The sequence below is a fragment of the Scyliorhinus canicula genome, chromosome 1 (genome assembly GCF_902713615.1).
Source record: "Scyliorhinus canicula chromosome 1, sScyCan1.1, whole genome shotgun sequence".
In the NCBI taxonomy this organism is placed as follows: domain Eukaryota; kingdom Metazoa; phylum Chordata; class Chondrichthyes; order Carcharhiniformes; family Scyliorhinidae; genus Scyliorhinus; species Scyliorhinus canicula.
The window spans coordinates 22,664,375-22,691,605 of record NC_052146.1 but is presented as its reverse complement, the minus strand read 5'-3'; the positions used below and the strand labels follow the sequence as shown (position 1 = coordinate 22,691,605).

Sequence of the window (27,231 nt, the reverse complement as noted above, 5' to 3'; positions counted from 1 at the left end):
ATTTATGGAAAACCTTGTTGGAGCAAGTAAGACATGGCGGAAACTACAATTTGATCCCAATCTCATACTTTTCTGAATGCATCCGATTTAGAACAGAGTATGCAAGTTAGGAACTTCATAGGGATACAATCCATGATAATTTTATGCCAATTTTGAATTGAAGGATATATATATCGCTAATCCAGGAGCAACAGATGCTTTTCCATGCTGCAACGGTTAGGATATTACACAGCCTTTTTTCATTAGCGTCAATAATTCTTTTATTTGGGAGACCCAGAATTAGGAATAAAAGATCAAATTCTAAGGCCATGCCGAATATCTTCTCAAGTTCTTTAAGAACAGCAGACCAGTAGGATTACATTTTGACACAGGGCCACACACATTGTATGTAGTCTCCCCTGACTATCTTGTACTTTTGTCACAATGAAGATATAGAAGGGTCAAACCTGTGTCTCAAGCTTGGTGTGATATGTAGATGGTGTACTATTTTGAACCAAGTCTCCTTCGTTCTATTACAGAATGAAATTTTATTGGCATTCTCCCCTATATTGCCCAAAGTCTCCTCATCAATAATGACTGCAAAGTCTTTTTTCCAAGACACTAGTGTTTCAAATATACTCACACAGGATCTACAACATAAAGTGTCATAAAACCTGCTGATTAATTGCTTAGGTTCCGTAGAGATCGGGCGTTTTACCAGCGGGGAGACAGAAGCATAAAGATGTATAGTTGCCTTATTAAGGATAAAGGATAAAGTCTCAAAAGTTCAAGATATTTTTAAAAAGAAGTATCTGGGCATATCAAATTGTTGGCATAGCTGCTCAAAAGATGTCAAGGAAGCACCACTAAACATGTCGCAAGCCTACAAACACCTCCATCTCGCCAGTAATCGAATCCATGGCCCAGAAGACCTGGTGGGAAATCCAGGTTTCCCTGAATGGGAGAGAGAGAGAAAGAATGGAAGTTTACTTTGATCTCCCTTCCAGCTGACTGACCATCCTCCATGCTCTGAGGATTATAGGATTTTTCCACTTGACAGACTCAGCCTGGAAATCCCTGTAAAACAACAGGGCCGGTAAGTATACAGACTGGCCTGTTTGTGTCTAGCCAAATGGAGGAGGGGTTATCTCTGACCTATTCCCTTATGAATCTGAGATGAGAAGCTAATTGATACATTTTAATGATTGACACCTCTAACCTCCACTTTGGAGATAGGGAACTGCAGTTTAGCCAATTTCAAGTGAGGCTACTTTAGGACCCTAACAGACAACAAGATTGGCAGCATCTGTAAAGGATACAGTAACATCGGCAACACATTTATCGTAATCAACGCTACTTGCCCAACCAGCATTACGACAAGGAGGACTAACGGTGCAAGTCCCACTTAATAGACATAAACAACAGGGGAAAACTTGCCCCATACAAACATCTAAAAAGGAGGGGAAACCGCAATACCCAGATAGGTAAACCCTGAAGGTGACTAGCTAAATGGAAAATTAGCAAAGGGGGAGGTCTCCCTCAAAGCCCACCCACTGGCATAGCCTCAGACTTTGTAACATTGATTTTGTAATCTGGGAAAAGGCTAAATGTACCCACATCAATAATAGCGAGAACAAAAACGTCCGGCTTAGAAACAAATAGCACCACGTTACCCATGAACAGCATAATCTGATGTTGCTTTCCTCCACTGTGTAGCCCAAAAACTGAAGGATCCTGTCTAATTGCCTCCGCCAGGGGCCCTACAGTTATTGCCCAGAATAATAGGGATAACAGGCAACCCTGCCTACTCCCTCACTGGAGACAAAAATTCTCAAACCTATAACTGCTCGTAAGGACTGCTGCCTGAGGGCTTATAAAATCACTTGTATCCACTTAACATACTTCCCTCCCAACCCAATCTTCTGCAGCATACAAAATAAATTCCATTCCACCCAGTCAAAGGCTTACTCTGCATCTAAGGAGATCACTAACCCATCTAACGTCTGTTTTTGAAAGACCTGAATAACATTTAATAATCTCCTCACACTAACGAATTCTGGCCTTTTATGAACCCAGTCTGATCTCCCTGGATGATCAAAGAGAGAAATCCTTCCAGGTGCAGTGCTAACACTATGGACAACAATTTCAAATCTACCTTCAGGCGCGGAATTGGTCGATAATTAAAGAAATATTTGTTTCTCGGAGCATCTGCGGCAACAGACCTGGATCAACCTTTGGCCCTCGGAAATCGTCTGCAGTTTACGGGAAGAGTAGTGTTCCATAAGTGTCAATGTACTCCCAGACTGGTCTGTTTTGTATAAAAACCCTTAAATGTTTTGTTGATATCCTCTGGTTTAAATCATTTTATTAGCCTTGGAATCTAGCATAGAGGAATAGTCCGAGAATCAGCCTTCTTGCTAGTAAGAAAAGGTCAGGCACCATATAACGTTTGACAAACTTTAAACTCCTCTCAGCTCACTGAAAAAGCATGGAGTCTAGCACCGTACAAATTGCATTAATGTCTTTCAGCAACGAACAGATAGGGCTCAAACTGTTAAGACTCCTTCCTTACTCCCCTTTTGTTTCAGTCAATTTTACTTTGAGGCGGCGCTCCAGCATTTTCCACCTTTTGTTGGCTGTATATGAAATGATTAATCTCCTGGCATATGCCTTACAGGTTTCCCACAGGATAGGGGGGTGGGGGATTATGTCAGACAGGGAATTGACTGAGTAAAAGATCAAATTCAGTCTTGAAGTACGAGGTAAAGGAATTAACCCTGAGCAAAGACGTGTCAAATCTCCCAAGACTTTAGAAAAACAGGAGCATGGTCGGAGATCGGAATAGAGGACAGGGAGATACCGAATGAGGAATTGTTTGTGGCATTAAGAAATAGTTGATTCTGGATATGACATTGGTGAGGAGCAGAAAAAAAGTGAACTCTTTATCCTTAGGGTGCAGTGTTCTCTGCACATCCAAGTACCCCACCTCCTCACAAGCTAATGTTAGTGCCCTTGTCTGTTGGGTGGTCGTGTGTGGGGGCGGGGGGGGGGGGGGGGGGGGGTTCTGATTACTAGAAATTTGTCCACCAAAGGGTTTAGGTGACAAGTGAAATTTCCACCTATAAAGGAATAATAGGGGCTGTTTAGCACAGGGCTAAATCGCTGGCTTTGAAAGCAGACCAAGTAGGCCAGCAGCATGGTTCAATTCCCGTAACAGCCTCCCCGAACAGGCGCTGGAATGTGGCGACTAGGGGCTTTTCACAGTAACTTTATTTGGAGCCTACTCGTGACAATAAGCGATTTTCATTTCATTTCATTTTCAATTAACCGATGCCAAATCAGCAAAGTCCATGAAGTGTTTGGTAACAAAATCAGGAAAATAATATGGTGGACCATACACATTCATTATTGAGACAAATTCCCCATATAAAAGTCCCATGACAATCACATATCTACCCCTCCTTCTACCCCTCCTTGTCCTTCACAAAGTTCTCCACTTTGAAAGGCACATTTTTATCGTCTAACACTGCAACACCCTGACTGCTGCTCGAGAACAAGGCAAAGAATACCAGCCACACAGTTCCTCTTCAACTTTAAGTGCTCTTTGTCATATAAAGTTTCCTGCAAGGAGCCTATGTCAACACTCTCTTTTTAAGAAAAGACCGGGGACGGCATTCTCTGCTCCGTCAGCCTGGTGTTCCTTGGTGGCACGCTCTCACCGTCAGCAGGATTCTCCGTTTCTGCCACCTGCCAATTGGATTTCCCATTGTAGCTACCCCACGCTGCCGGGAAACTCACAGGCAATGGGTATGCTGCCGCTGGAATGGACAATCCCACTGGCGGAGATTCCCACCCAAGATCTTTTTTCTCTTAATAGGATTACGTAGTCCTTGCATATTCCAGGGCAATTTTCTTAAAATAGCTACCACCATTGCTCAATTAGCCAGAGAAAATATCAGATAAGATTTTTGCGCTCCTCTTGGGCATGCACCAAAACATACCTCCCCATCTCCAGTCGTACCAGAGGCACCACAGACACAATGTAAAGTATTTTTCTCAAATTAGAGATTGGCTTGTACCATTGCAGGATCACATTAACAATTCTTTAACCCCCAAAACAATAAAATTACAAACATTAATTCCAAGGGGACATTCCTCAACACATGAGGACCTGTAGGGCTATCCCTAAAATCTTTCCTTCCTTACACTCAGGAGACATACTCATCAATAAAGGGACAAGATATGTCAGAATGAGAATGGGTACCAAATGCCCCTCCCACATTTTGACCCCACCCATGAAGACTTAAGTCAGTCACCCAACAACCAGCAGTGGCGCTATGTATGATTGAGGCAAGTATTCATAAATGTACGAATAAGAGATGGATAGGAGAAAAGATGGACTTTCAGGATGCTTTTGACAAAATCCCGCATAAGAGATTAGTGTGTAAAATTAAAGCACATGATATTAGGGGTAGTGTATTGAGATGGATAGAAAACGATTTGCAGACAGGAAACAAAGAATATGAATAAACAGGTCTTTTTCAAATTGGCAGTGGGGTACTGTAGGGATCGATGCTAGGACCCTAGCGATTCACAATATACATTAATGATTTAGATGAGGGAACAAAATGTAATATCTACAAATTTGCAGATGACACCAAGTTATGTGGGAGGGTAAACTGTGAGGAGGATGCAGAGATCCTTCAGTGTGATTTGGACAAGTTGAGTCAGTGAGCAAATGAATGGCTGATGCGGTATAATTTTGAGAAATGCGAGGTTAACCACTTTGGTAGCAAAAACGAGACTATTATCTGAATGGAGAGGAGAATGTTGAACGAGACCTGGGTGTCCTCGTACACCATCACTGAAGGTAAGCAGAAGGTACAGCAGGCGGTAAAGGCGGCGAACGAAAGAAAGAAGGTGCAGGGATATTTTCCTGTAATTATGTAGGGCCTTGATGAGGCCACACCTGGAATATTGTGTACAGTTTTGGTCTCCTTTTCGGAGGAAGGATGTTCTTGCTCTAGAGGGTGTGCAGCGAAGATTTACCAGATTGATTCCTGGGATGGCTGGACTGACGTATGAGGAGAGATTGAATCAGTTACAACTGTATTTGCTGGAGTTCAGAAGAATATAAAACCTATAAATTTCTAACAGGACTATTCAGGGTAGATGCAACTCCACCAGCGCAGATACACACACCTCGGTGGCAAATGTTAGTGGTCAGGCTTCGGGGGCACAATCTGGTCAGCTGCTGATTGTTGATGTACCGTTGCTGATGTACATCAGGCAGAGGCGGGAACCTCCAGGCAAGACAACAGTCAGAGGGCTGCTAGATCCCAGGACCCAGTTGGGTCCCAACCTGATGCTAAGCCTGTGGAACAGGGTTACCCGGAGATGATGGAGACGATAGGCAGTGGCTGGGACATTCAGAGGGAGATGTCAGCGTCACTCCAGCAGATCCATAGCCGCTTGGGGAGTCCCAGATGCTTCAGGTGCAGGATATGGCACCGGCAATACGTGGCACCGAGGCCAACACTGCTAGGACGATGACTACAGTGGACAGACTGTTGCACGATATCGGCACCATTAGTGAAGGTGTCCAAGGCGTCACGCAGTCGGTGATGGCCATGGCTGAGTGTCTCAACAGAATGTCTGCCTCACTGGGGGACGTCACCCAGTACCAGGCTGACCTTGATGAGGCGCTATGGGACGTGTCCCACTCTCAGATGGAAATAGCCAAAACGCTACTGAGCTAGTCTCAGTCGCAGGCGGGCATTTCCGAGGCGCTGCAGAGCATGGCCCAGTCACTGAGCAGCATCGCCGAGGGCGCCAACATGATGATGCAGAACATGAGGAACCGCCAGGGCGGCAGTGCCAGATGATGCAGGGGCAGCGGGGCTTGAACCCACTGTCCCTCCATCACATGGTGAACCCCAGGGTCCGGAGTACAGATCAGGAGGAGGGGTCGCTGAGGTCCAACCCAGACTCGTCCCATGGAGTGGGGATGGCAGCCATCAGCTCACCCCACCATCCCACTTATGAGGCCATGTCTCGCAGTCAGCACATGGAATTGTGGTGGGTTGTTGCGGTGGGTGATTTTAACTTCCCCTATACTGACTGGGATTCACTTAGTGCTAAAGGCTTGGATGGGGCAGAGTTTGTAAGGAGCATTCAGGAGGGCTTCTTGAAACAGTATGTAGATAGTCCAACTAGGGAAGGGGCCTTACTGGACCTGGTATTGGGTAATGAACCCGGCCAGGTGGTCGACGTTTCAGTGGGGGAGCAGTTCGGGAACAGTGACCTCGATTCAGTAAGCTTTAAGGTACTGATGGATAAAGATAAGTGCAGTCCTCAGGTGAAGGTGCTAAATTGGGGGAAGGCTAATTACAACAGGACCTGAAGAATGTAGATTGGGGGCAGATGTTTGAGGGCAAATCAACATCAGGCACATGTGAGGCTTTAAAGTGTAAGTTGATAGGGACGCAGGACGGCATGTTCCTGTAAGGATGAAGGATACGTATGGCAAGTTTCGTGAACCTTGAACAGCGAGAGATAGTGAGCCTAGTCAAAAATAAAAAGGAAGCATTTGTCAAGCCTAGGAGGCTGGGAACACACAAAGCAAGTGTAGAATATAAGGAAAGTAGAAAGAAACTTAAGCAAGGAATCATGAGGGCTAAAAGGGGTCATGGAATGTCACTGGCCAGCAGGAAATAAGGAAAATTCCGAGGCTTTTTATACCTATACAAAGAGCAAGAGGGTTGACAGGGAGAAGGTTGGCCCACTCAAGACAGGGGAGGGAATCTATGCGTGGAGCCAGAGGAAATGGGCGAGGTACTAAATGAGTATTTTGCAGCAGACTCCTGCCTTCAGTATGTCATTCCACTGTCTGCCTGGGTGATCCCTGAATGTGTGCTGGCCATTCCATCTCACGGGCCCATATATCATTTGGCGGGGGGTTATGGAGATAGTGAGCGGTGATGGGTCACTCACTGGGAATGCTATCCGACAAGACATCTTCATGCTCTGTTCGCTGCCACCTCTGAGGATGACTCCAGGTGGAACATTTAATTGTCCTGGGGGCCCTGCTCTGTGCCATCCTCCAACACCCACACCCCCCATGTGGCACACCCTCTACACCCAGCCCATCCCTCGCACCCTTCAGAGGATTGAGGCAGGTGGAAATGTTGGTGAAATGGCATTTAATAGTGACTATATACATTATAGTGTGCTGACCCCTACCTCTAACCTATGTGCTACACCTGTCCAGCTTAACTGGTGTCTAACTTTATCTTACAGCTTTGGGCCCCGTATCTAAGGAAGCATGTGCTGGCCTTGGAGAGGGTACAGAGGAGTGATACCAGGAATGAAGGCCTTGTCATATGAGGAACGGTTGACGACTTTGGGCCAGTACTCGATGGAGTTTTGAAGGATGAGGGGGGATCTCATTGAATCTTACAGAACATTGCGAGGCCTAGATAGAGTAAACTTGGAGAGGATGTTTCCACGAGTAGGAGAAACTAGAACCCAAGGGCACAGTCTACAGACTGAAGGGACAATCCTTCAGAACAGAGATGCAGAGAAATTTCTTCAACCAGAGGGTGGCGAATCTGTGGAACTCTTTGCTGCAGAAGGCTGTGGAGGCCAAGTCACTGAGTGTAAGACAGGTTGATAGTTTATTGGTTAAGAAGAGGATCTGGGGTTATGGGGAGAAGGCAGGAGAATGGGGATGAGAAACATCAGCCATGATTGAATGGCGGAGCAGACTCGATGGGCAGAATGCCCTAATTCGGCTTCGATGTCTTGTGGTCTCTCGTGGCCTGTCGTTCCTCCTAAGTGTGACCCTAGACAACATTTAATGAAGGAGCCTCAACTGCTTCACTGGGCAAGGAATTCCATAGATTCACAACCCTTTGGGTGAAGAAGTTTCTTTTAAACTCAGTCCTAAATCTACTTCCCCTTATTTTGAGTCTGTGCCCCCTAGTTCTGCTTTCACCCGCCAGTGGAAACAACCTGCCCGCATCTATCCGATCTATTCCCGTCATAGTTTCTATAAGATCCCCCACATCCCTCTAAATTCCTACGAGTACAGTCCCAGTCTACTCAACCTCTCCTCGTAATCCAACCCCTTCAGCTCTGGGATTAACCGAATGAATCTCCTCTACACACCCTCCAGCACCAATATGTCCTTTCTCAGGTAAGGAGACCAAAACCGAACACAATACTCCAGTTGTGGCCTCACTAACACCTTATACAATTGCAGCATAACCTCCCTAGTCTTAAACTCCATCCCTCGAGCAATGAAGGGCAAAACTCCATTTGCCTTCTTAATCACCTGTTGCACCTGAAAACCAACTTTTTGGCGACTCATGCACAAGCACACCCAGGTCTCTCTGCACAGCAGCATGTTTTAATATTTTATCATTTAAATAATAATCCCTTTTGCTGTAATTCCTACCAAAATGGATAACCTCACATTTGTCAACATTGTATTCCATCTGCCAGACTCTAGCAGTATCCTCTGCACTTTTTGCTTTACCACTCATCTTAGTGTCGTCTGCAAACTTGGACACATTGCTCTTGTCCCCAACTCCAAATCATCTATGTAAATTGTGAACAATTGTGGGCCTAACACGGATCCCTGAGGAACACCACTAGCTCCTGATTGCCAACCAGAGAAACACCCACTAATCCCCACTCTCCCATTAATCCCCACTCTTTGCTTTCTATTAATTAACCAATCCTCTATCAGTGCTACTACTTTGCCCTTAATGCCATGCATCTTTATCTTATGCAGCAACCTTTTGTGTGGCACCTTGTCAAAAGCTTTCTGGAAATCCAGATATACCACATCCATTGGCTCCCCGTTATCTACCGCACTGGTAATGTCCTCAAAAAATTCCACTAAATTAGTTAGGCACGACCTGCCCTTTATGAACCCATGCTGCGTCTGCCCAATGGGACAATTTCCATCTAGATGCCTCGCTATTTCTTCCTTGATGATAGATGTGAGGGAGATGCAGGCAGGTGGATTTTGATTGTCCTCTATGGGAGTGGGGATTGATGTGAGGAGTGAGGGACAGGAGTGATGCAGGGGACAGAGGTGGTGACTCACCCGAGTTGCCCTAAGGAGGTTGTTCATCTTCTCCCAACATTGCGTTCTAGTCCGCCTGGTGAGGCTCGTGGTAGTGACTGCTGCGGCCACCTCCGCCCAGGCCTGGTTGACGACTGCGGCTGGAGCCTCCTGCATACCCTGAGGAAGAGGGTGCCCGCCTCTCCTCCACTGCATCCAACATTTGATCGAGCTCAGTCTCAGTGAACCTCGGTGCCGCTCTCCTCTGAGCCCTCTTGGCTGGAATGAGAGTGTGTGGGGAGCGGAGTGCTTATAAGCAGCTCCAGCTAGTCAAGGTCTCCAGCACCAATTCCGGCCCCAGCTAATCCGACGCCGGCGGAAATGAGAATTGCTCCAGATTCATGTTGGCAGATTGCTTGTCCAAATTGCACCACAAATAGCGCCCCCAACAGGAACGTGAACCACACGCAATTCAGTCTTGGCACCAACCTCTAGTCTCCCATGTGGCAAATGTATAAGCACTAGTACTTCACCAGTATACTGTGTTGCACTATGCCATGCCATTAACCCTGTGGGCTCCATCTATGGGCCACTGTGTGGCTTCACCCACAGGGGGAGATGTGGAGCATGTACGGGCTCTGCCCCTTATAGGAAGTATAAGGGAAGCTGGCCAGCGGGACCGCCTTCAGTAATGTACCAGTCGCAGGCAAGCAAAGTTGTAAACTGATTAAAACCACTGTTTACTTCGACTCGAGTCTCCGAGTGAATTGATGGTCGCATCAATTTAATCAGCTCAGAGAACTACTATGGAGTCAGCCCTCAAACCTGACAGAGTGGAACTCAATCCACAGGCTGCGGAGGCAAAAGAAATGTTTTCACATTGACTTCTGTGTTTCAAGGCCTACCTGTCCGCGTCGTCAACATCATCCGTCACGGACGAATAGAAATTTAGTCTTCTCCACGCCCGGGTGAGCCATCGCATTTCTGCCCAACTCGACGAAGCCACCTCCTATACTGAGGTCCTCGCGATACTCGAACGCATCTACGTGCGGCCCGTGAATGAAGTCTACGCGGGAACTATCTTCACTACTCGCCGCCAGCGCCCCGGGGAGTCGCTGGATGACTATCTGCGCGACCTCAAAGCCCTCGCGCACGACTGTAACTATCAGGCCGTTACAGCCACTCAGCACATGGAACTCGCCGTCCGAGACGTTTACGTTGCAGGGGTCCGATTGAACTATGTGAGGCAGCGCCTGCTCGAAAAAGGGGGCCCAGGACCTGGAGGACACGGTAAAACTGGCCACCTCGCTGGAGGTCGCTTTTCAGAGTCTCACTGCGTTCCCAGCCGATCACGCCCAGAGACTACCCCAGGCCTGCGCCGTGCGCCCACCATGGGGGGGGCTATCCTGCCATTGTTTCCGCCAGCCCCAACACCCCCGGCAACAATGCCCGGCCCGCAACGCAAACTGCAGCAGCTGCGGGCGAAGAGGACACTTCGCAAAGGTCTGCCTGGCCAAGCCCAAACACTCGAACTCAAATGCACAAACTCAATTCACTGACTCTCAGGCCCGCAGACCCTGTAATGTGGCAGCGTGTCTGCCGACCCCGACTCCGCACAACGCGTGCGACTCACGGGGGCCGCCATCTTGGCAATCCCCCGCCCACGCGGTCAGCAACCTACTGTGTTGCATTATGCCATGCCATTAACCCTGTGGGCTCCATCTACGGGCCAATTTGTGGCTTCACCCACAGGGGGAGATGTGGAGCACCGTACATAGGAAGTATAAGAGCAGCTGACCTGCGGGACCGCCTTCAGTAATGTACCAGTCGCAGGCAGGCACAGTTGTAAGCTGATTAAAACCACTGTTTACTTCGACTCGCGTCTCCGAGTGAATTGAAGGTTGCATCATCCCAAACGGAAAATTTCGCCCCATGACAACACTAATTTATTTGCCTTCCTTCTTGGATTGGATTGGATTGGATTTGTTTATTGTCACGTGTACCGAGGTACAGTGAAAAGTATTTTTCTGCAAGCAGCTCAACAGATCATTCAGTACATGGAAGAAAAGGGAATTAAACAGAATTCAAGAAAATACATGAGAATACATAATAGGGCAACACAATATATACAATGTAACTACATAAGCATTGGCATCGGCTGAAGCATACATGGGTGTAGTGTTAATGAGGTCAGTCCATAAGAGGGTCATTTAGGAGTCTGGTGACAGTGGGGAAGAAGCTGTTTTTGAGTCTGTTCGTGCGTGTTCTCAGACTTCTGAATCTCCTGCCCGATGGAAGAAGTTGGAAAAGTGAGTAAGCCGGGTGGGAGGGATCTTTGATTATGCTGCCTGCTTTCCCCCAGCAGCGGGAGGTGTAGATGGAATCAATGGATGGGAGGCAGGTTCGTGTGATGGACTGGGCGGTATTCACGACTCTCTGAAGTTCCTTGCGGTCCTGGGCCGAGCAGTTGCCATACCAGGCTGTGATGCAGCCCGATAGGATGCTCTCTATAGTGCATCTGTAAAAGTTGGTAAGGGTTATCATAGAATTATCATAGAATTTACAGTGCAGAAGGAGGCCATTCAGCCCATCGAGTCTGCACCGGCTCCTGGAAAGAGCACCTTACCCAAGGTTAACACCTCCACCCTATCCCCATAACCCAGTAACCCCAACCAACACTAAGGGCAATTTTGGACACCAAGGGCAATTTATCATGGCCAATCCACCTAACCTGCACATCTTTGGACTGTGGGAGGAAACCGGAGCACCCGGAGGAAACCCACGTACACACGGGGAGGATGTGCAGACTCCACACAGACAGTGACCCAAGCCGGAATCGAACCTGGGACCCTGGAGCTGTGAAGCGATTGTGCTATCCACAATGCTACCGTGCTGCCCGTTGTGATTAATGTGGACATGCCGAATTTCCTTAGTTTCCTGAGGAAGTATAGGCGCTGTTGTGCTTTCTTGGTGATAGCGTCGACGTGAGTGGACCAGGATAGATTTTTGGTGATCTTTCCCCTAAGCCTTCTGGACTTTAGCTTTTACAATCCAACTTTCCTTTCTTCAAAGTGGAAGGAGTCAAGCGCTCCCAACTCAGCATGGTCAGTCCCTTTAAATCAATCCACTTTCTTCCATTGTAGCTTTGTTGCCACCATTTTAACAATGAAGAGAAGGTCCAAATCAGATTAGAAACCATTTATCCCGCTTCTCCAAGGCAAATAGTGGCAAATTGAAAATCTATTCAATTAGACAGAGCCGGAGGTTGTATGCTTTTGACAGTAATGTATCCAAAAAAAACATTTTTTGAACCATAACATTACTCTAGATCATTGGACAATTGTCCTCGTCACTTATGCCTTCTAACCATCCACTGTCCCGAAGCAAAACCAAGTAACTATTATGGCCGTTACCTGGACTTCCAGCAGCTTGCTCCACTTGGGTGTGAGGAAGAAGAGGATTCCATTCTTGGCTCCTGGCAGCTGCACATTATTGATTAGTAGTATTATCAGGATGAGATATGGAAAAATGGCTGTAAAATACACCACCTAGGAAGGCCGAGAAAGATTAGCTGTGCATAAATAGAAATGACCAAAATAACAGGTTTCTATTTAAACATAGGGAAACACGCAGCTTAAAGAACCATTTTTATTCCTTTTTGTGATTTTGATCAGACAGTTAGTTCTTGCACATTTTCAAGACTCAGTGAATCGGCACATCTTGGTTTATCAATTACAAGAGAAAATCGATCGCAGCCTGGTGATTCCTCCCTCACATCCGGAGCTCTTAATTTCAGTTATTCCAGGGAGTAGGAGCAGTTCAGCCACAATCCACGGAAGAATGGGTGAGGAAAATAATTTTTTTTAAAAATAAATAAATTTAGAGTACCCAATTATTTTTTCTAATTAAGGGGCAATTTAGTGTGGCCAATCCACCTATCCTGCACATCTTTTTTGGGTTGTGGGGGTGAAACCCACGCAGACATGGGGAGAATGTGCAAACTCCTCACGGACAGTGACCCAGGGCCGGGATTCGAACCCGGGTCCTCAGCGCCGTAGGCAGCAATGCTAACCACTGTGCTGCCGCGAGGAAAATAAATTAAGACCATTTCCTCCTCCAATGGACGGACAAGTTTATTTGTGTTATCTTGGTTAAAAGCACACAGAAGCTTCCAGGTCCAAGCCCTTAGCCTGAGCTGAGTTAGGTGATTGTTACAGCAGCAGCAGATGGCAGCTGTGAACTTGTGCCCCAGCAGAACCAAGGGATGGTAATCGACTTCAGCACTTTCAAATGCCTTCTCCCGATCCCAGCATGAAGTAGATTTAGATTTGACTTGTGATACTCTTTATACAGCAAGAGGAATGTTTTTGATATCAGGGGCATTGTGAGGATAGTAGGGGTGGATAACATGCAGGAACCAAGTGACTTGACATAGAATTATAGAGTATTTATTCATTGGATGCATTGGACAACAAGTTGTGTCCTTTATGTTGTGTTATGCTTCTTTATGTAGCACAAGCTGTTTCCTTGGTCTATACCAGGGGTGGGCAAACTACGGCCCGCGGGCCGCATGCGGCCCGCCAAAGGTCTTTATGCGGCCCACCAAGTCATTAAAAAAATGTTTTTTTTAAATTGTTTTAAAAATTTTTTTATTTTTTTTTTAAAATTTTTTTTTAAGGTTAATGGAGGGGGCTGTTGGGTTACTTACTGGTATAGGGTGGATACGTTGACTTGAGTAGGGAGATCATTGCTCGGCACAACGTCGAGGGCCGAAGGGCCTGTTCTGTGCTGTACTGTTCTATGTTCTATATGAGGCGCCCAGAATCATAACCGGGTGAAGTAATTATTTTACTTAATATACTATGCGGCCCTTTAAAACTGTGAATTTCTGAATGTGGCCCTTGCACGGAAAAGTTTGCCCACCCCTGGTCTATACTCTGATAAAGGAAGGTTCAGACTAGGAGATAGGTTTAACACATTTATTGAACAGTTAACAATTCTCCTACTTGAGTTTGACTCTCCTGCTGATCTTGCTATAGTAACTCAATCTAACTAACCAGTCTGCTCCAAGCCATGCGGTGGGTGTGTTGCTTCCTGATCTGCCCCTGTCTCTCACTGAGTGTCGCCTGTGGAAAAGAGAAAGAGCATGTGTGCCCGGTCCTTTTATATGGGTAGCCCCCTTGTGGTAGTGTCACCTCTGGGTGTGTCTTAACTGCCCATTGGTCGTGTCCTATCTTACTGACCTATTGGTTGAATGTCTGTGTGTCATGATGTCTCCGGTGCTCCCTCTAGTGTTTACCTAGTTGCAGTGTACCTACATTAACCCCTTGTGTATTTACAGTGATGCATATCACCACACTCTATTCTTTGGCTGCTGATCATCTTGTTCCCTTCCAAGTGTTTCCCCTTACTGTGCACTTTCTTCATGGTGGTGAAGAAGGATCCCCTTTCTTCTCTCCCACCTTAGGGGTGGAGAATGGGAAGGGAGGAAGAGGGAAAGTGCAACCTTTTAAGGTAATGACGTGTGGGGAAATCTATTTATTTTGGTAACCTTGATGAATGTTTATTTTCATGCAGTAATTTTTTTAAATTTTGGATTCCCTCTAAATTCTTCTAATCTCTCCTCTGCCATCTCTTCATAAAATAGGACATAGAACATAGAACAGTACAGCACAGAACAGGCCCTTCGGCCCTCGATGTTTTGCCGAGCTTTGTCAGAAACCAAGATCAAGTTATCCCACTCCGTCATTCTGGTGTGCTCCATGTGCCTATCCAATAACCGCTTGAAAGTTCCTAAAGTGTCCGAATCCACTATCACAGCAGGCAGTCCATTCCACACTCTAACCACTCTCTGAGTAAAGAACCTACCTCGGACATCCCTTCAATATCTCCCACCCTGAATCTTATAGTTATGCCCCCTTCTAACAGCTACATCCACCCAAGGAAATAGTCTCTGAACGCCCACTCTATCCCCCTAGTTGATAGGACTTCACCAGCTCATGCCAGATGGTGGAGGGTTAAATGTAGTGAGGCATGAATCCAAGGTCCCGGTTGAGGCCGTACTAGGAGTGGAATAATTGCCAGTGGACAATCGACATCCGAAGTCCATAGAGCTGACTATGTTTGTGTATCCAACGCCCATAAAGCTGATTATGTTTGTAGTAAAAGTCTGAACAGAAGTTCAAGAGCTTCAAACAGATATCAATTGATATTCAGCCAAACAAAACAAACCTTCAGAAAACAAAATGGCTTCCTTAACGTACAATCTACTTCAGGAACACCGACATTTGTACAGTGGGAAAATTAAGAGTGGTTAAACCACTTGCTCAAAATTAATCATGACAGGACAGGCACTTCTCTTGGGTTAGGGCAGTGTTCTTCAAATTCGGGGGCACGACCCGCAGGTGGGTCGCAGGCGGGTGTCGGGAGGGTCACAGAGCCGTTGTCCGCGGCGTTCCCGATCGCGCAAATCAAGCGCAGCAGCCGGCTTTTAATAACGCAGGCTGCAACATGTTAAAAAAGTCAGCCACATTGCGCATGCGCGCACGATGATCGGCGCGCATGCGCAATGCTGCCTATTTTAAAAAACATGTTCGCAGAATGCACATGCGCGCCGATAATCAGGCACGCATGCGCAGTGCGGCCGCTATTTTTAAAAACGGTTGCAACTTTTCGGTTCACAAGTTCTTTAGTGGTTTTTATTCATTTTATTTTTTTTAAAGTTCGGGGGGGGGCTTTTATTCATTTATTTTATTCATTTAATTTTTTTTTAACAAGTTCAGGTGGACTTTTATTCATTTATTTCATTCATTTAATTTTTTTTTCCAAGTTCGGGGGGGGGTGGTTTATTCATTTTTTTCATATATTTTACTCACTTTATTTTTTTTTACAAGTTTGGGGAGGGGGGATTTATTTGATTAATATTTACAGGAAAAATATGCAGAACTTATCGCTGGCTTTGAAAGCAGACCAAGCAGGCCAGCAGCACGGTTCGATTCCCTTAACAGCCTCCCCGAACAGGCGCCGGAATGTGGCGACGAGGGGCTTTTCACAGTAACTTCATTGAAGCCTACTCGTTACAATAAGCAAATTTCTTTTTTTTTCAACTTTGGACAGATGGAGACTCTCTGCTTTCCGACACTGGAAGGCTTCATCTTCACCCAACAGGTTCCATTGGAGGAGCGTGTACGAGGGTTAAAGGGACCCAAAACCATTTCCTCCATTTTTGTTAGCAGCAAACAAGGTGAGAGAAAATGGTGGGTCGCGAAGGTTGGCCGGTTGGTGAAAATGGGTACCCAGAAAACTGGGTTAGGGAGTTGGCACCATTCCTAGAGGAACATCATGATGAAACTTTCCACTTGTGTAATTTGGGCACTGAGTACTATTGCAACATTTATTAACCTTAGTTTTCCCAAAATTGCCAAGAATCAAAATTGGTCAATAAAATAGTCAGAAATATTTCTGTCCAGCACTGATATCTTCTGCTCCTCACCTTTCCAGTAGATTTAACTCCTTTGAATATACAGAAATATACAATGATCCAAGCCAATAGAAGTAGGCCAAATAATTCCCAGCGTATGTTGCCTATCTCTTCAATCCCATTACTCATCTTCAACACCCTGTAACTGTACAAAACACAGTGAATTGACAGGCATGTTTTGTTTAAATTGCAGAGCATTTAATTCTGTAACATTTATTTCTCATCTTAAGGTTGAATTTGTACTCTTATGTGGGCAGGCAGTGATTTTTAACTTTTTTAAAAATAAACATTTTATTAAATTATCAAATATAAACAATAATATACATATTGACAAAGATATACACGTAATACATATCACAAAAAACAAAATCAAGAATATGAAGAGATAGCAGAGGGTAGATTAGAAGAATTTACAGAGGGAATCCAAAATGAAAAGAAATTCCTGCATTAAGTAATGAATACAATGGGACAAGAAACCCCTATTACTCAACTAACCCCCCCCCCCCCCCCCCCCCCCCCAACTCAACCCAGGTCTTTAAAGAAAGAAATTAATGGCCGCCATCTCTGGTGCAACCCCCCTACCGAGCCTCTGATATATACTTGACCTTTTCCAGATTCAAGACCAATATCACATCTTGAAAATGAAAAATGAAAATCGCTTATTGTCACCAGTAGGCTTCAATGAAGTTACTGTGAAAAGCCCCTAGTCGCCACATTCCGGCGCCTGTTCGGGGAGGCTGGTATGGGAATTGAACCATGCTGCTGGCCTGGCTTTAAAAGCCAGCCATTTAGCCCAGTTTGCTAAACCAGCCCCTGAGAGAATCAAGGCTCATATTTTTGAAAGTTCATTACTGTAGATTATTCTCATAGAATCCATTGGTCTGCCTTGATTTGGACTGTATTAAGCTTAGCTAGGACTGAGAGAGATGTTCCCGTATTGTCAAACAACTTTCCAGTTTTTGGCAGTGGGCCACTTTTGGTAACTTTCCAGTTTTTGTTATTTGCTTCATAACTGGACACCATCTAAACCGTGAGCATATGAATGCCCTATAATGGCTAGCAGGTTCAATAGTGAACTCACCTCCCATTTTAGGACAGCCGATAGCGCAGTGGTTAGCACTGTTGCTTCACAGCTCCAAGGTGCCAGGTTCGATTCCTGGCTTGGCTCACTGTCTGTGCAGAGTCTGCACATTCTCCCCATGTCTGCGTGGGTTTCCTCCGGGTGCTCCGGTTTCCTCCCACAGTCCAAAGACGTGCAGGTTAGGTGGTTTGGCCATGCTAAATTGCCCTTCGTGTCCAAAAAGATTGGGTGGGGTTGCTGGAATGGGGTGGAAGTGTAGGGTGCTCTTTCCAGGGGCCAGTACAGAGTTGATATGCCGAATGGCCTCCTTCTGTACTGTAAATTCTATGATTCTATTCTATGACTAAAAAAGGTGACAGAGGGGCAGCACGGTGGTGCAGTGGTTAGCATTGTTGTGTCACGGCGCCGAGGTCCCAGGTTCACTCCCGGCTCTGGGTCACTGTCCGTGTAGAGTTTCCTCATTCTTCCCATGTTTGCGTGGGTTTCACCCCCCACAACCCAAAGATGTGCAGGATAGGTCGATTGGCCACGTTAAATTGCCCATTAATTGGAAAAAAGATGAATTGGGATTTAAATAAAAAGAAAGGTGACAAAAGAAACCAGGCAATTATAAACCAGTTAATCTCACATCTGTTGTCAAGAAATTATTAGAGTCCATAATTCAGGATAGAGTGAAGATGTGACTAAGATAGTGCACTGCGGAATACCTATGGATGTTATTTATATGGACTACCAAAAGGGCACTTCAAGTCCTTCATAAGAGACTGTTAGCTAAAGTTGAAGCTCTTGAAGGCAAACTATTGGCCTCGTTCGCAGAATGTCTGAGAAGCAGGAGACAGAGAATAGGGATAATGTGCAGGTACCACAAGACGGGGCTCAGACCACAAGACGGTGCTCCTTCTCCCGACATACAAGCAGGAACTTAAGCGGGAGAATCCGGTTAAGAATGCCATACAATGCTGGTCAGAGGCAACAGAAAAGCTCCTACGCGACTGCTTGGAGTCAGTGGACTGGTACATATTTAAGTACTCAGCGGCCAACCTAAACGAGTATGCCACCACCATCACAGATTTCATCAGCAACTGTGTAGAATATTGCGTGCCAAATCCACAAATCCATTAATAATAATAATAATAATAATATAATAATAAATTGCTTTTGTAACAAGTAGGCTTCAATGAGCTTACTGTGAAAAGCCCCTAGTTGCCACATTCCGGCGCCTGTTCGGGGAGGCCGGTACGGGAATTGAACCGTGCTGCTGGCCTTGTTCTGCATTACAAACCAGCTGTTTAGCACACTGTGCTAAACCAGCCCCCAAGCCTTCTTGCCAAGGATGTCAAGAGACAATAACCAGACTAAGCTAGAGTCACAGACAATGACATGGACTCTCGTCGGTTGTGGCAAGCCTTAAATAACATAACGGGCTACAAAGCAGAGCCGAGTAGAATCTCCGGCAACAGTACATCCCGCCCCAATGCATTATATGCTCGCTTCGAGCAGGAAACCAACAAATTGTTGCAACTGCCCCAGCAGCCTCGGACACACCCATGCTACCGTCGCAGCTTCTGAAGTCAGATCGGCCTGCTTGAAAGTGAACCCTTGGAAAGCAATGGGTCCTGACTGAGTCCCTGGTCGTGCACTCAGATCCTGCACGAACCAACTGGCACGGGTGTTCATGGACATCTTCAACCTCTCCCTACTCAGTTCAGAAGTTCCCTCCTACTTCAAGAAGACCACCATCATACCGATGCCAAATAAGAACCAGGCAACGTGTTTCAACGACTACTGTTCAGTGCCCTTGACATAGAACATAGAACAGTACAGCACAGAACAGGCCCTTCGGCCCTCAATGTTGTGCCGAGCAATGATCACCCTACTCAAACCCACGTATCCACCCTATACCCGTAACCCAACAACCCCCCCCTTAACCTTATTTTTTAGGACACTACGGGCAATTTAGCATGGCCAATCCACCTAACCCGCACATCTTTGGACTTTGGGAGGAAACCGGAGCACCCGGAGGAAACCCACGCACACACGGGGAGGACGTGCAGACTCCACACAGACAGTGACCCAGCCGGGAATCGAACCTGGGACCCTGGAGCTGTGAAGCATTTATGCTAACCACCATGCTACCGTGCTGCCCATCTGCCATTGTGAAGTGCTTGAGAGGTTGGTCATGAGACACATAACTCCATACTCCCAGAATGACTTGATCCACTGCAATTCACATCCCGCCACAACTGGTCCACAGCAGATGCTATCTCCCTGGCCCTACACTCATCCCTGGAGCATCTCGACGACAAGGACTCCTACGTCAGACTCCTATTCGTTGACTACAACTCTGCCTTCGACAACATAATCCCAGCCAAACTCATATCAAAACTCTAAACCTAGGACTTGGCTCCTCCCTCTGCAACTGGATCCTCGACTTCCTGACCCATAGACCACAATCAGTAAGAATAAACACACCTCCTCCAAGAGGGGCCCTGCAAGGCTGCGTACTTAGCTCCCTACTAAACTCCCAATACACATACAACTGTGTGGCAAAATGTGGCTCCAACTCCATCTAATGACATGACAGTAGTGGGCCTGATCTCGAGTCAGAGTACAGGAGGGCGTCAGAGAACCTAGTGGCGTGGTGTAACGACAACAATCTCTCCCTCAACGTCAGTAAAACTTAGGAGCTGGTCATTGACTTCAGGAAGCAAAGTATCGTACACACCCCTGTCTGTATCAATGACAGCTTCAAATTCCTAGGTGTGCACATCACCAACAATCTGTCCTGGTCCACCCACGTCGATGCTACAACCAAGAAGCCTATACTTTCTCTGTAAACGAAGGAAATTCAGCATGTCCACATTCACTTTTACCAAGTTTTACAGATGCATCATAGAAAGCATCCGAGAAAGGCAATTATGATGCGATGAGGCAAGACTTAGGATGCATCAGATGGAGAGGAAAACTGCAGGGGATGGGCACAATGGAAATGTGGAGCATGTTCAAGGAACAGCTACTGCGTGTCCTTGATAAGTATGTACCTGTCAGGCAGGGAGGAAGTGGTCAAGCGAGGGAACCGTAGTTTACTAAAGCAGTTGAAACACCTGTCAAGAGGAAGAAGGAGGCTTATGTAAAGATGAGACGTGAAGGTTCAGTTGAGCGCTCGAGAGTTACAAGTTAGCTAGGAAGGATCTAAATAGAGAGCTAAGAAGAGCCAGGAGGGGACATGAGAAGTCTTTGGCAGGTAGGATCAAGGATAACCCTAAAGCTTTCTATAGATATGTCAGGAATAAAAGAACGACTAGGGTAAGAGTAAGAGTAAGGACAGTAGTGGGAAGTTGTGCATGGAGTCCGAGGAGATAGGAGAGGTGCTACATGAATATTTTTCGTCAGTATGCACACAGGAAAAAGACAATGTTGTCGAGGAGAATACTGAAATACAGGCTACTAGACTAGAAGGGCTTGAGGTTCATAAAGAGGTGTTAGCGATTCTGGAAAGTGTTAAAGTAGATAAGTCCCCTGGGCCAGATGGGATTTATCCTAGGATTCTCTGGGAAGCTAGGGAGGAAATTGCTGAGCCTTTGGCTTTGATCTTTAAGTCATCTTTGTCTAAAGGAATAGTGCCAGAAGACTGGAGGATAGCAAATGTTCAGGAAGGGGAGTAGAGACAACCCCGGTAACTATAGACCAGTGAGCCTTACTCCTATTGTGGGCAAAGTATTGGAAAGGTTTATAAGAGATAGGATGTATAATCATTTGGAAAGGAATAATTTGATTAGAGATAGTCAACATGGTTTTGTGAAGGGTAGGTCGTGCCTCACAAACCTTATTGAGTTCTTTGAGAAGGTGACCAAACAGGTGGATGAGGGTAAAGCAGTTGATGAGGTGTATATAGATTTCAGTAAAGCGTTTGATAAGGTTCCCCACAGTAGGCTATTGCAGAAAATACAGAGGCATGGGATTCAGGGTGATTTAGCAGTTTGGATCAGAAATTGGCTAGCTGGAAGAAGACAATGGGTTGATGGGAAATGTTCAGACTGGAGTCCAGTTACTAGTGGTGTACCACAAGGATCTGTTTTGGGGCCACTGCTGTTTGTCATTTTTATAAATGACCTGGAGGAGGGCGTAGAAGGATGGGTGAGTAAATTTGCAGATGACTCTAAAGTCGGTGGAGTTGTGGACAGTGCAGAAGGATGTTACAAGTTACAGAGGGACATAGATAAGCTGCAGAGCTGGGCTGACAGGTGGCAAATGGAATTTAATGCAGAAAAGTGTGAGGTGATTCATTTTGGAAGGAATAATAGGAAGACAGAGTACTGGGTTAATGGTAAGATTCTTGGTAGTGTGGATGAGCAGAGAGATCTCGGTGTCCATGTACATAGATCCCTGAAAGTTGCTACCCAGGTTGAGAGGGTTGTTAAGAAGGTGTACGGTGTGTTAGCTTTTATTGGTAGAGGAATTGAGTTTCAGAGCCATGAGGTCATGTTGCAGTTGTACAAAACTCTGGTGTGGCTGCATTTGGAGTATTGCGTGCAGTTCTGGTCGCCACATTATAGGAAGGATGTGGAAGCATTGGAAAGGGTGCAGAGGAGATTTACCAGGATGTTGCCTGGTATGGAGGGATGATCTTATGAGGAAAGGCTGAGGGACTTAAGGCTGTTTTTGTTAGAGAGAAGAAGGTTAAGAGGTGACTTAATTGAGGCATATAAGATGATCAGAGGATTAGATTAGGGAGGACAGCGAGTGCCTTTTTCCTCGGATGGTGATGTCTAGCATGAGGGGACATAGCTTTAAATTGAGGGGAGATAGATATAGGACAGATGTCAGAGGTAAGTTCTTTACTCAGCGAGTAGTATGGGCGTGGAATGCCCTGCCTGCAACAGTAGTGGACTCGCCAACACTAAACGCATTCAAATGGTCATTGGATAGACATATGGACGATAAGGGAATAGTGTAGATGGGCTTTAGAGGGGTTTCACAGGTCGACGCAACATCGAGGGCTGAAGGGCTTGTACTGCGCTGTAATGTTCTATGTTCTATGAAAGCGGCATCACAGCCCGGTATGGCAACTGTTTGGCCCAAGACCATAAGAAACTACAGGGAGTCGTGAACACAGCCCAGTAAATCTCACAAATTCGCCTCCCGTCCATTGACTCTGTCTACACTTCCCGCTGCCTTGGGAAAGTGGGCAGCATAATCAAAGACCCCTCCCCGGTCTCTCTTCCAACCTCTTCCATCGGGTAGTAGATACAAAAGTCTGAGAACATGGACTTACGGATTCAAAAACATCTTCCACACTGTTACCAGACTGCTGAATGACCCTCTTATGCATTGAACTGATCTCTTCACATATCTTCTCAATTGAGTAATACTGCACTCCTGTATGTTTCATCCGATGTCCATACTCTGCATTTACATTGTGTATTTATGTACGTCCTATGTTTTTTCATGTATGGAACGATCTGTCTGGACTGTACGCAGAACAATACTTTTCACTCTACCTCGGTACACACGACAATCAACCCAAATCTAAATCTACTCTTAATTGGCAAGATGGAACTACTTGTGCACTATAAGGATCTGTGTTGGGGCTACAATGTCTCACTATATTTATTGATGATGGGACATAGAGCCACACATCTGAATTTGCTAATTACACTGTACACCACTGCAAACAGTGTAAATGGAAGTGTAATGCTACCAAGAGATCTTAATGGGTTCACCAAATGGGCAATGGTTGAAACTGTACCAAATGGATTTGAATGTAGGTAAATGGAAGGCTTTGGACCTAAAATGAATAGAAAAGAGTACTTTCCAAATGCTGAAATACAAGAAATAGTGTAGGTCGAAAGAGACTTCATGGGCCATTTACATCAATAATTAAACTGTTATGTACAGGTACAGAAAATAATCAAATAGGCCAATGAAATGCTGGCCTTCATATTGACTGGGCTAGCCGTAGTTGTTGGGGTGGTGGAGGTGTTGAGCGGTATGGATGAGGAAAACACACACTGAGAAAGTGGCTGAGCAGATGAAAATATCTGAGCAGATATGTACCACACATGACCTGTATAGCATTATGTATTAAAATGATCTATAATTCAGACCATCAGGAGAAATCTCCTTTTCCTTTCTTGCTGTACTCACTCAAAAAACTGCTGACTGGCAGATCGAAGGTGTGTGGTGTTCCCAGAAAGTCCATCAGAGCAGTTTTTCACAATGTTCCATGTGTTGTTGCAGCTTTGCCAGGGAAGTGTTGATCGAAATGAGTTGAACAGGTAGTACAGAGCCCAGGTGATAATAACATTGTAATAAGTACAGAGCAAGAATGAAATCACAACCGTTGCCACGCCGACACCTGCACAGCAGTAAAGAGAAGGCCATTAACGAAGAAGTACAGTAAGCATTTTGCATGATTAATACTTGTGACTTTAACTGACACAAAGTCAATTTGAAGTTCCAATACGAAACCTTGTTGATAGATGAAAATCGATAGTCGAACCTAAATAACCATCTGAGGACTGTAGGTGCAGCTCTGTATCAAAATGGCGTTAAGTGGGAAGAATTGTAGGTAATATATTCCAAATAAATTTTAAAAATTCATCTCTTGTATTTCTCTCCCCTTCCCACCCCCAAAAAAGGGATAGGGAAACAGTTAAAAAACATTTTTGAAGTATCTAATGGATGTTTCTATGCTACACAATTAATTTACACCCAAGCAGAATAATCATACATCTAACCTCCAAATAGAACTTTCAGAGTCCAGGTCATGGCATCATGGCACCTTGGGAGTATGCCACCTTGGGTGTAATCCTTCTGAATAGGTGCAATCCCAATGTGGATTTAGACCAAATCAGATCGTCAAAATGTTCGGCATGAAATAATCTTGCCATTATGGTGGTGAGCTTTGTTTCCTGCAGCTGCAATCATTCAAGCAAGTGCAGAGTATTCCATTATATTGCCACCTGTGCCTTTTGGGTAATGGGGAAGCTTTTTGGAGTCATGAAATGAACAAAGAAAGAACAAAGAAAAGTCCTGCACAGGAACAGGCCCTTTGGCCCTTCGCGTCGACCATGCTAATCTAAAATCTTCTACACTTCCAGGGTCTGTATCCCTCTATTCGCATCCTATTCATGTATTTGTCAAGACGGCCCTTAAACGTCACTAACGTACCTGCTTCCATCACCTCCCCCGGCAGCGAGTTCCAGGCACCCACAACCCTCGGTGTAAAAAATGTACCTCACACATCTCTAAAATTATCCCCTCGTGCCTTAAACCTATGTCCTCTAGTAATTGACTCTTCCACCCTGGGAAAAAGCTTCTGACTATCCACTCTGTCTATGCCCTCATAATTTTGTAGACTTCTATCAAGTCGCCCCATATCCTCTTGTTGTTCCAGTGAAAACAAACTGAGTTTGCTGGGTATCACTGCTATCAGTGGAGACTTTGCCCTCATCCTTACTGACTTCATTGATGCCAGACTGTCTAATGCTGTCTTTCTGTCAAGGCCATTATTTCACCTCAGCCTATGTGTTCATGTTCTGGACCAAGGTTGCAATGAAATCTTGAGAGGCAATGCGGCCTGAAGTCAAATGTTCCTACTGGAACCCAAACACAGCATCAGTCAGGAAAGTATTAATGACTAAGTGACATGTGCTAGGGCTGTTGATGGCGCCTTCCTTCATTTTGCAGGTGATGAGAATACTGCTGGGGCGCTAATTTGATTAGGTTGGATTTGTCTTGTTTTTGCACACAATACATGCCTAGTACATAATGCCCACAACCATAACAATACTTAGTACTGTTGGCTAAACAACAATGCTTTAACTGGAACAGCTTAGCTAAGGGTGTGGTTATTTCAGTCGTACGGATCTTCAGCACTTCAGGCAGGAAGTTGCGCCCATTGTATTCAGCAGTTTTTTGGAGTCATGGAGTGCATCAAATTGACTGAAGATTGATACATGTGATGGTGGGGCCCTCAGGAGATGGCAGAAGAGGATAACCTACTCAGCATTTATGGATCCAGGTGATTGCAAATGTATCTGTTTTGCAATTTCATGTTGGGTTCCACCATTATTAAGGCCAAGTGTAATATCCCGCAAGGGACCTACAGGATGGGAATGCATGTCCTTCCATGCTCTTTGCGGTGTACTAGTTCCCCCACTAGAGCCGCAGTATCCCAATTGCACAATGTACATAAGGTCGGCCAGTAAGGCACCGACCAAGCAAGAACCCGGTAGAGGTTAGTGCAGATATCATTTGTGTAAATAAAACTTTGTTCTTAATTTAGTCAGTGTGGACATCCAGGGTCCTTATTCAACTGGTAATGAGGAGTAAATTTGTTTGCTGTCGATGCTGTGACCTTTTCAAAAATAAATTTAGAGTACCCAATTTTTTTTTTCTAATTAAGGGGGAATTTAGCGTGGCCAATTCACCTACCCTGCACATCTTTTGAGTTGTGGGGGTGAAACCCACGCAGGCACGGGGAGAATGTGCAAACTCCGCACGGATAGTGACCTGGGGCCGAGATCAAACCCGGATCCTCGGCGCCGTGAGACAGCAGTGCTAACCACAGCACTGCGTTGCCGCCCCTATGAGGGCCCCACCATCACATGGGCAGCACGGTAGCCTTGTGGATAGCACAATTGCTTCACAGCTCCAGGGTCCCAGGTTCGATTCCGGCTTGGGTCACTGTCTGTGTGGAGTCTGCACATCCTCCCCGTGTGTGCGTGGGTTTCCTCCGGGTGCTCCGGTTTCCTCCCACAGTCCAAAGATGTGCAGGTTAGGTGGATTGGCCATGATAAATTGCCCTTAGTGTCCAAAATTGCCCTTAGTGTTGGGTGGGGTTACTGGGTTATGAGGATAAGGTGGAGGTGTTGACCTTGGGTAGGGTGCTCTTTCCAAGAGCCGGTGCAGACTCGGTGGGCCGAATGGCCTCCTTCTGCACTGTAAATTCTATGTAATAACTGTTCAGCTGTGCCACCTTCCTGATTTTCTGGACTCAGGTTTGGGTTTCTTTGATTTGCCTTGCTTGTGTTTGGGCAGTTGGATTTGACGCCAGTATTGAAGACTGGAACCAATACGCTGAACGAATGTGTTATTTCTTCCGCACCAACAATATCACGGAGAAAGAGCACCATAGCCTATGGACCGGATAAGTTTGGGGTTATCCGGAGTCTCAGGTACCCAGCAAAGCCAGAAACGTGAACATTTGACCAGCTTGTGACACTTGTGGTGGAACACTTTAATCCAATCCTGCCGATAATCGTTCAAAGGTATCGGTTTAATACGGCGGAGAGGTCCACCGGTGAGTCCTTCACCGGGTTTGTGTCTTGGCTACTGAAGGTATCTGAATTTTGTGAATATGGAACTGTCCGATATGCTCCCTGGTCGCTTGGTCTGCAGTATCAATAATATGGAAATTCAAAAAGCTTTTGGGCGAAGTTTCCCTAACTTTTCAGCAGGCATTGCAAATCTCCCTATCCCAAGAAAGCACGGAAGGTGGCGTTCAAGAGTTACAAGGGATGGAGGTGAACATTTTGGGGCTTCACCTGCAGTCCCTGACCGAACTCCGCTACGACTCTGACCTCTGGGCAAAGAGCCAGCCACTGAGACGTG

The 27,231-nt window shown here is 45.8% G+C and overlaps 1 protein-coding gene across 5 annotated transcripts in view; it reads right to left on the bottom strand.

Moving 5' to 3' along the window:
* LOC119978852 (sodium- and chloride-dependent GABA transporter 1-like) overlaps nt 1-27,231 on the bottom strand; it is a 224,618-nt gene that overhangs the window by 43,057 nt on the left and 154,330 nt on the right. For all 5 annotated transcript variants that reach the window (XM_038820860.1, XM_038820786.1, XM_038821000.1 and 2 more), the window contains 3 exons: nt 23,761-23,971; nt 16,545-16,677; nt 12,466-12,600 (listed from right to left, as the gene is read on the bottom strand). In XM_038820860.1, the coding sequence (XP_038676788.1) occupies nt 12,466-12,600; nt 16,545-16,677; nt 23,761-23,971 (479 nt within the window). The remainder of the gene's footprint in view (nt 1-12,465; nt 12,601-16,544; nt 16,678-23,760; nt 23,972-27,231) is intronic.